Genomic DNA, 10,123 nt, shown 5'->3' on the forward strand with positions numbered 1-10,123 from the left:
CTAGGTACGTGACCGTGCGTTGCGACAGGAGTATATATAGAATTTTTATTGACACACAAATGTGTCGACAACCGTACACTAATCTAATTTTTAGCAATATCGATAAGACTTTGTTGTATGTTTGCAGGGATGGTATATCGACACGAATTGTCGTCATAACTTAACAGATCATTCACAAGTTCCTTCGAAGAATCTTTGCATCCTACACACAAAGACACAACATAACAAACCGTCAAATTTGTATTATGTAAATGGAATATATGTTTGAACATGAAACGAACGTACTCCACTCACCCTAACAAATTCCATTCTCCTGTCATTCCCCCACATGGTAGAACGAGTTAGCTAGTATTAAGCGCTGGACTCACATCTTTGCCTCGCCGGGTTGCTCGACAGTGAGTTGGTCATTAGAGAGTTGGTCAGCTGGTCCGTCTCGCAGAGTTGGTCGGTGGAGTTGGTCGGACGAGAGTTGGTCAGTCGGTCTGCCTTTCAGAGTTGGTCAGTGGAGTTGGTCGGCGGAGTTGGGCACCTTCCGGAGCATCGCCCGAGATGCCCTCGGGCGAGTCGGAAATGCGTTGCTTGTCCGGGGTTGGCCTCAGGGGAGTCGCGACTGCATCTCCCATCCGAGGTTAGTCTTGGATGAGTTGTGACTGTGTCTCCCGCCTGAGGTTGGCCTTGGATGAGTCATGACTGCGTCTCCCGTGCGACGTTGACCTCGGGTGAGTCGTGATGGCGTCTCTCACCCGGGGTTGAACTCAGGTGAGTTGTGACTGCGTCTCCCGCATGAGGTTGGCCTCGGAGGAGTCGTGACTGTGTCTCTCGTCCGGGGTTAGCCTTGGGCAAGTCATGACGGCGTCTCCCGCCCGAGGTTGGCCTCGGGCGAGTCGTGATCACGTCTCTCGCCCGGGGTTAGCCTCGGGCGAGTCGTGACCGCGTCTCTCGCTCGGGGTTGACCTCGGGCGAGTTGTGACCACACCTCCTGTCCGAGGTTGGCCTCGGACGAGTCGTGACAGCATCTCCCGTTTGGGGTTGGCCTCGGGTGAGTCGTGACTGCATCTCCTGCCCAGGGTTGACCTCAGGCGAGTCGTGATTGTGTCTCCCCCCAGATTTGGCCTCGGGCGAGTCGTGACTGCCTCTTCCTCTCCAGGTTGGCCTCAGATGAGTCGTGACTTAGGTCGCTCGTGACTTGGTAAGGTTGGGAGTGTGTTTGCTTATGACCCTTTCTTACTCAAGTGTCTAGGCACTTTAGGGTACAACCACTCTTTAATAGTAATCGCAGTGTGCTAGCGAAGATGGAAAGAGCACGGCGTGGGGGAGAGGATGGAAGGGGAACACAGAGCATTGATTGGGGGCGCGGATTCGAGGGCAGGAGCGCGGCGTGGAGTAAATAAACTTTGATGCAGAAGGTGGGTGGGTCCTTCTGCTGGTCCTTCAACTCATTCAGGATCCTCTTCATTGCTATTGATCAAACCCTAAACAAAATCCCCAAAATCAACAGATCAAATCGAACCTACGGTAGAGTTCTATAGATCGAACTAATAAAAAATCCACAAACCAAATCGAACCTAGGGTAGGGTTCTGTAGATCAATCAAATCGAGGAAGGTGGATGTACTGCTCGGTTCTGGGGGGACCAAGCGGGGGTGGCACAGGGTCGGTGCAACGACCGCCTCCTTCTCTTCTCTAAGGCACGCAACAGCGATGACAAGTCACTCGAGCTCGGGCCACAAACGGAAGGAAGCGAGGAGTTAGAGGAGGGAACACGGTGGAGAATGGAAGTCAACGATAAGGGGAAGGGATGCCATCTCGACAGTAGGGGCAGGCGCCTCCCCCGGAGCGGTGAAAAACAACTCTAGTGGAAACTCTGGAGCGGTGAAAAGCAACTCTAGTGTGATTCTTTAACCTTTTGGCTCAAGAGGTAAGTGATGTCTTGACAGAGGAGCGGTTGAGTTCATTGGATCCACCTCAACATGGATTAGGGATGAGCAGTAAATCATCGAAACCGCAGTAAAAATATGGTGCATTGTGTGTTGATTACATTGTTTCTTAGCTATTAATTGTGTTTGGTTTGTAAAATCTTTTAGTACTAGCAATCTTGATCACTTGTTCATCCTAGGTTGCAAACCAAGTTTAGCTCAACATTGGCTAGATGATTTGATTCTCTTGTTATACTAATTAAATTTCCCTAGTATCTTTAATTTTAGTTAAAATCGTCTATTCACCCATCCTCTAGCCGGTGTCCTTGATCGTGTAGCTGCAACAAAACCACCAGTTAGGCCAGATCAACAACATCAAATCACAGCCAACACAAACCAGGGAAGGATTATCCTACAATCAGGAACAAACCCAAGAGCGACAAAGGGGGAGGACCAATAGAGGTCGTGGCCACGATAGAGTTTCTTGTCAAGAGCGCAAGCCATATTGTGTATTTTCATGGCGAGGACGTCGGGCACACTACCAAGGACTATACCTTCACTAAAAATACAAAGAAAGAATGACAATAACGAACTAGGAATAAGCATCGAAGACTATCGTCTAAACCTTGTACCAACATACATATCAACCTCATTACCAAAATCTCCAACCATACTACCCACAATTCACCCTAGCTCATTAACAGCCACAACTACTACACCAAGAAAGACTACAACTCCCACCCCCTACACTCCAACTATCACCCCTCCACCTCAGTCATGAGGATGAGGAGTAATATCCACAAACACGCCTCCACGAGATGATAAACATGATATCTAGCAACTCCAGTATAGATTTCTAAAAGAAAAGGCAACAAAGGGATTATTATTGCAATGTCAATCATGTCGCCATCATAGGACCTATTGTCCAAACAAGATAGTCACACATTCCCCTGACCATTGATGCTAGGGATGTTAGCTTGCGAAGTGTCCCTCATACAAACGCCATGGTCATCAACTACAACCAGGGGCGGATATGGGCCCTGGGCCACCTGGGTCGTGGCCCGGGTCGTAGCATAAAGATGCAGTAGAGATTTTAGCCTAAATAAAATCAAACCCTAACGGTACAGGTCTCAGCGTTCGTATTTTGCGTCCGTGCCGGCTGGCGGCTGCCGCTGCCTCCCTGCTCGTGCCGGCGTGCGTCCAGCGGCGTCCCGTCCGGCCGTCCGCCCGCTCGTGACTCCTCCCGTCGTCCGCACTCAACCAGTTGACCAATCGTCCAGTCCAACCGTCCGGCCGTCCATGCCCAGCCAAGCCAGTTTTCTCCCCGTCCGACAGTGCGTCCAGCAGCCGCGTCTAGATGCCAGAGCGGTAGAGCCTCTCCGTCCGGCCGTGCGTGACGACATGCGTCCAGCAGTTCCAGCACGGTCTCTAGCCAGCTAACCAGGCGTCCAGACCTCCAGCCGCTAGCCAATCCTAGTTACGGTAAGGACTTCTCATTTTCTTATTTTTTTTCACTAGAACAACAAATTAAATACTAGATTGTTAAATATTTATGTGATGGTAGATTGATCTCAAAACAAGAGAATGAAGAGAACAAAAACATTGAGATTGTTTATTGTCCGGCTCCTACACGTTTGATACGAACTGATTCATCAACACCAAACCAACCGTCTATTATTTCCTTTTATTGTCCCTAGATTCCTTTTATTGCAAACACTTGTTTTCCGTGGACATGCTGAATCCTCTACCTCAAGCAATAAGGGAAACTTATACAATATGACCATTTTCAAGAATTGGCTAAGATTTATTCTGCAGACTTCTCTCAATATGACCATTTTCAAGAATTGAAGAGTCCAATGAAAAAGCTACCTTCGCAAAGTTCAAGTGATATATTTTTGTACTCACTTATATATTTTTGCATTCATCAGTTATATTGTCATGTTTTATCTCTTATTTTATACAAATATTTAACTTGCAATGTGTAGGTTCAAAGTCACGTGCTAACGTTGATGAAGTTATTAGAGGGGGAAGGACCAAATCGTCTCTAATTAGATACTTTGTATGTTTTTAATCAAGTTTATTGTATTTTTAGATGCTGAATTGAAGTAAATACTATCTTAGTCTATTTTTGTTGTATATTTTGTTTTAGCGGTATATTTAGTCGTACAATATATTAGAGGATGTTTAAAGTAACCTTTAAGTTTTATAGAGTGGTCCGGGACGTTAATTTTATAGAGCTCCGCCACTGACTACAACATCAACAATTGGGACATCCACAAAGTCCTAGCGACAATAGAAGTCAAGTGGACATCATCTTCGTTCATGTCTTCAATTATATGGGTATCAACCTCAACCGGCTTCAACAATCTAAAAATTCCCTCTGTGGTTTTGGTAGAAAGGCCCGTGTCTATTAGAAAATAACACTACCACTTTCGTTTGGGGTTGCCCCCAATGCAAGCATAAAGCAAATAACATTCGATATAGTGTACATGGTCTACCCGTACAATGTCATCCTAGGGTGGGGCACAATCAACAATTTTGAAGTGGCCACACATGACCTTTATCTATGCATGAAGATCTTTGGCCCGATTGGGGCAATCACAGTATACGAAGACCAGCAAGTTGCTCGCAAAATAGAGAGGGACCTCACATCTGGCCAAATGCAATATCCACTGCCTCGCCAAGGAGGGCGAGAAATTTGTTCCCAACTCTCCGAAGGCACCAAAACATGACAAAAAAAATCAAATCCAAACCACATATGAAGGAAAGAAGGTTCCTACTTCCTATGGATCCCGCAGTACCAAACAGAACTATGGTAATCAACCAAGACTTTGCACAAGGAGGAAGAAGACAAGCTGCTCAGTTTTCTTGACAAGAACAAAGATGTATTCAAGGGTTAGAGCAAGGAAGTAGAGACTTCGTAAGATGTCCAACGAGAAGATCGAGGCAGCTAAAGCCGAAGTTCAAAGACTTCTCGGTGCCAAATTTATCGAGCTCATCAAACTAACCAATATAGTGTTGGTGAAGAAAAAAAAATGAGAAATAGAGAACGTACATAGACTTCACAAGTCTGAAACGGAGCTATTGTAATTTCTTCTAAGATCTCATCAACCATGTTGAGGCTACCGAGGATATATAGGATACAATTTTTTTTCGCAGATGACATCCCATCTGCAGGACCTTTCGTCTTGGCAAAATACTCGTTAACAGAAAGTGAACCTTTGCTAGCAGTAGCTAGGGTCATGCGAGTTTTGATCACCCGTCCACAAGATTGTGAGGCAAATCTTGCCTCAATGGCCGCCAAGACATTAGATACTTCTGAGGATAGTCTCGTGGTCTATCAGTTTGCAAACTGGGAGAAAACTGATCCTCTAAAACTGCATCCAAATAAAAAAAAAAGAATTACACATTTACACTAGCTACAAACTTCACTTGTTCAGCTCCAATCCTTTGCACAGGCAAACATCACTTCTGGTAATCTGTTAGCTTGCTTACAGTGATCTGTCTGAACGGTTCAGAAAGATGGGAAGCCTGAGTACGCGCTGACATCTCCTGGGCAACCGATCGCATGGAAGGCCGCGAGTCAGGGTTTGCCCGCGTGCAAGCGAGCGCGATTCTGACGACGAGCACAACCTGTTCCGCGAGGTCGCCCGTCGGAGGTTCCAGCCGCTGGTCTAGTATGTCCTGGAGCAGTAAGCCTTCTCCTGAGGAAGAGGAGGAGATGGCCGGCAGCGAGGACAAGAGATCGCCAGGATGCTTCCCCATCATCACCTCCAGAGCGACCACCCCGAAGCTGTACACGTCGCATTTCTCTGTGACGTTCATTGTGTATGCCAGTTCTGCAAGAGGTGGCTCAGTAGTCAGCGCTGATGAAAACATCTGGAAATTAAAGTTTCGCCAATTCAGATCAGGTGTTATACATTCAAGATTACCTGGAGCCATGTAGCCATATGATCCTGCTACAGAAGTCCAGTTGGTAGAAGCAGAGCCGAGCAGCTTGGCGGTGCCGAAATCAGAGAGCCGCGGCTCGAATTCCGACTCGAGCAGGATGTTGCTGACAGTGATGTCGCGGTGAACGATGGGCTGGCTGCCGTCATGGTGCAGGTAGGCCAGGGCATGAGCGACCCCCTGGACCACCTTCACCCTCGTGCCCCAGCCCAGCTTCCTCTTGCCGTCTTCCCCGTACAACGTCTTCCCCAGGCTGCCCCTCTCCAGGTACTCGTACACCAGGTGCATGTAGCCTCCGCTCGTGCAGAAGCCGTGGAGCTTGACGATGTTCCGGTGGCGGACCTCTGTCAGTGCCCTGACCTCGTTCTCGAAGCTCTTCCTGCTCGCCTCCGATATATCGCCTGTCTCGGCCACATGGAAGCGCTTCACGGCCACGACCTGCCCGCCGGGGAGCTCGGCCTTGTACACGCTCCCGAACCCACCTTTGCCGATGCAGAACACCTCACTGAAGCCGTCGGTGGCGTTCACGATGTCCAGGAATGTGATGTTCCCTCCCTTCTCCCAGATCACGGACTCGTAAGGGTCGCTCGTGCTTGCCTCCAACACCTTGCGCTCCCTGGGCCTCCTTCGGCATGCTAGGATGAGGCAAGCAACGACAACAATGGCTGCCAGCAACACCGTCCCAACTACGGAGAGAACTATGGCAATGAGTCTTCTCTCGTGGTGCCCTGGAGGACTGGAGCTGCGGCCGCAAGAAGGAATGCCTTGCGCATCGCCGCAGAGCCCTAGGTTCCCGATGTAGGCCTCCGCCGAGGAGTTCTGGAAAACATTGCCTGACGGTACCTCACCGGTGAGCTGATTGTAGGAGAAATCAACAGTCTCCAGGCTCGACATGCGAGAGAAGCTTGCTGGAATCGAACCGTTGAGCTCATTGCGTGACAGATTCAGTTTCTGAAGGTTGGACAGCTTCACGAGGTTTGAAGGGATAGGGCCGGACAGTGAGTTGCTGCTCAGATCAAGCAGGGCCTGCAGCTGAAACAGGTTGCCGATTTCACTTGGTATCTGCCCTGACAACTTGTTCTTGCTCAAATCAAGATACGTCAGTGACCCAAGGTTGCCAACGCTCACTGGTATGGTCCCATTAAGCATGTTCTCCGACAAATCAACTTTCTGCAGTTTGGAACTGTGCCCCAGACTTGTCGGAATCGGCCCGGAGAAGGAGTTGTGGCTCAGGTTGAGATCGAACAAGAAGTTGAGGTCACCCAGCTCAGGTGGAATAGCTCCTGTCAGGTTGTTCGCAGCCAAGCTGAGGTCCTGCAAGCTTGTGATGTTCCCAAACGCCTCTGGAATGGCGCCTGATATGCTGTTGCCATCCATCTTCAGGCGTGTGAGCTTGGTGCACTGTCCCCAGTCATCTGAAAGCCGACCGGTCAGCTTGTTCCCGGAGATGTCCAGGTAGTCCATGATGGGGTGGACCCCAAACGCCTCCGAGATGTCGCCGGTGAAATGGTTGCCCTCCAGCCGCACCCGGTACAGCCCGGAGCAGTTCTTCAAGCACGGCGGTAACTTGCCGCTGAAGTTGTTGTGGTGCGCCGTGAAGTTAGTCAGCGCGAAGCCGTCGCAGAGCCTCTGCGGAAGCTCGCCGGAGAAACTGTTGTTCGCGAAGCTCACATCGGTCAGTGCCAGCCCTGCGCCGAGGTCCGGCGGGACGGTACCAGTCATGTTGTTGTCGAACACTGACAGGTACTGGAGGTTCCTAAGCAACGAGATGGTGGGAGGCAGCTCGCCTTCCAGGTTGTTGGTGTTGAGGTCCAAGGTTTGCAGCGCCGTCATGTTGCCGATCTCCGACGGGATCTTGCCGGTGAGCTCGTTGAAGAAGAGCGCCAGCCGCGTGAGTTGCTTGAGGTTGCCGAACGTGCTGGGTATGGGTCCGATGAGCGAGTTGACAGATAAATCCAGTTCAACCAGGTTCACCAACCTGCCGAGCTCCGACGGGATCTCGCCGGTGAGGTTGTTGCTGAAGAGATACAAGAATCGGATCTTCGTCACCTTGCCGAGCTCCGGTGGGATTTTGCCCCTTAGCGAGTTGGTCTGCACTTGGAACGATATGAGCTCCGGCCAGCTCATGAACAGCTGTCCTGGGATCTCGCCGGTGAGGTTGTTGGACGATATGCCGAACTCCCGCATCCTCTGCATCCCAGCGAATGACGCCGGCAAGCTCCCATAGAGCTGGTTAATTGAGAGATCGAGGAAGTCGAGGTTGCTCAGACCGCCGAGCTCCGGCGGCAGAGTGGAGACCAGACTGGCGTTCTTCACGTCGAGTTGTTGCAGCATCTTGAGCTGGCCAAGAACCGGCGGGAGCGCCCCGCCGAGTGGGTTGCTGCCGAGCTCAAGGACCCTCAGCTGCGACATGGACCCGAGGAAGTCGGGAACGCCGCCAGTAAGGTTGTTGCCGCCAAGGTGCAGGTCTCTGAGCCTCGTCAGCCTCGCGAGCGACGCTGGGATCCGGCCGGAGAACGCGTTGGCTGACAGGTTGAGCCACCGCAGGTTCGGCAGCCGCTCCGGAAGCGCGTCCGGGATTGGACCGGAGAAGCCGTTCTGCGATAGGTCGAGGTAGGTGACGTTCCCGCTCCTGAGCACGAACTCCGGGAAGCTGCCGTTGATGTAGTTGACAGAGAGCGAGAGGAACTCCACCGTGGGCATCGGTGAGAACGGGACGCTAGTCAGGTAGTTGGACCCCAGGTCCATCTGGACGATCTTTGGCAGTTTACTCAGCTGGTTCGGGATTGCGCCGGCCAGGTTGTTGTTGAAGAGCCGGAGTTCGACGAGGCCCGAGAGGTCGCCGAGCTGCGGCGGGATGGTGCCGTTGAGCCCGTTGCTGCCCAGGTCGAGCGTGGCCAGAGTGCGCAGTTGCGAGAGCGACGGAGGGATGGCGCCGGCCAGGTTGTTGTCCTTGAGGTCGAGGGAAGTGAGGCTCGGGAACGCGGCCGGGTCGAGCGCATCCAGGCCGCCGGTGAGGCCGAGCCCGCGCAGACGGAGCGACACAACGCGGCCGGCAGCGTCGCAGGCGACCCCACGCCAGGTGGTGCAGATGGATACCTGGGTGGCGTTCGTCCACGTGGATAGCATCGCCGGGTCGCCCAGGCTCGATTTCCACGCCAGCAGGGCCTCAGCCGGCGATGGTGGCGCCGCAGCATTGGCAGAGACGGCAGCGAGGGCAAGGATGGCGAAGAGTAGGGACGCGAGGAGGAAGCGGGCGGGGGCGGATGGCGGCGTCGGCATTGGCAGGGTGTCAGAGCGGAGCGCTGCGTGCCCGTTCGTGCGGGCAGGGGCGGCCGTGCGGGCTGGCGGTGAGCGCGTGGTGGTCACTGGTCAGTGGTCTTGACTCTTTGAGGTCGCGGGCTCGCGGCGCGCGCAGCTGGGTCGCGGTCAATGCCGTGGGTTGACTTGGGATGCGAGCACACGGCTGGGAAGCGGAGTGAACAGGAAAAGGGGCAGCGGCGCACTTCCGCACTTGGATTTGGTTCACACGACGCCGGTTCTAATAATCCCGATTAAAAATGTTCCAATTTTTTTATAAAAACGCTCAAAAGAATGTTTTAGATCGAATATTTATCTAGAAAAATGAGTATACTATTATAAAAGATTAATAGTTTGTTACAAATGACAATAAGAAACGAGATTGCATGGAAACCAATTTGGCTCTATTGACATGAAAGATTTTGATGTCCTAAAATCCACTTGTCGCGGGAAATTATGGGCCTATTTGACACGGCTCCGACTCCTTCAAAAATAACTTTGGCTCTAGCTTCTCTTAAAGAGGAGCTTCGCTATAGAAGCTAGTGCTTTTCTTAGCACGAGACAAAGGCAGTGAGGAGCCACAAAAGCCATTTTTTTGCTCCGTCTTCTCTCTATAAAAATGACTATGTCTCCTCATGGCTCATTGTTGTGAGATCTTTTTTTAGATCGTTTGAGAGGACTCCTACAAGAGACGGAGTCGGAGCCGGTTTGGGAGGCCTCCCAATCTTGTCATGCGACAAAGAAGATAAATAGGTTGAAATTTGACCATCTCGTCTTATTAAAAAATATTTATAATTATTATTAATTTTTATCATGATATCGTTTAGCATATAATATACTTTAAAATAATTTAAGTATGGTTTTAATTTTTAATTTTTTATTTGCAAAAAAAGTTGAATAAGACGAATCGGTCAAACTTGGTAAAAATGTGAGACGAATGAAGTAATTCTCTAGATAGTTA

At 50.7% G+C, this 10,123-nt stretch overlaps 1 protein-coding gene across 2 annotated transcripts; it reads right to left on the reverse strand.

Moving 5' to 3' along the window:
- Window positions 1-4,857: 4,857 nt before the first annotated feature.
- Window positions 4,858-9,282, reverse strand: LOC103626181 (MDIS1-interacting receptor like kinase 2). Of its 2 annotated transcripts, XM_008646575.3 has the most exons (3): window positions 5,847-9,259; window positions 5,410-5,753; window positions 4,858-5,291 (listed from the first exon to the last, which is right to left on the reverse strand). In XM_008646575.3, the coding sequence occupies exons 1-3, from the start codon at window positions 9,142-9,144 to the stop codon at window positions 5,286-5,288; spliced, it is 3,648 nt and encodes a 1,215-aa protein (XP_008644797.1). In that variant the 5' UTR covers window positions 9,145-9,259; the 3' UTR covers window positions 4,858-5,285. The 2 variants fall into 2 exon arrangements, with proteins under 2 accessions (XP_008644797.1, XP_008644796.1); XM_008646574.3 differs by having other exon boundaries at window positions 4,858-5,753; window positions 5,847-9,282.
- Window positions 9,283-10,123: the final 841 nt, after the last annotated feature.

The sequence above is a fragment of the Zea mays genome, chromosome 5, assembly GCF_902167145.1.
Source record: "Zea mays cultivar B73 chromosome 5, Zm-B73-REFERENCE-NAM-5.0, whole genome shotgun sequence".
Taxonomy (NCBI): Eukaryota; Viridiplantae; Streptophyta; class Magnoliopsida; order Poales; family Poaceae; genus Zea; species Zea mays.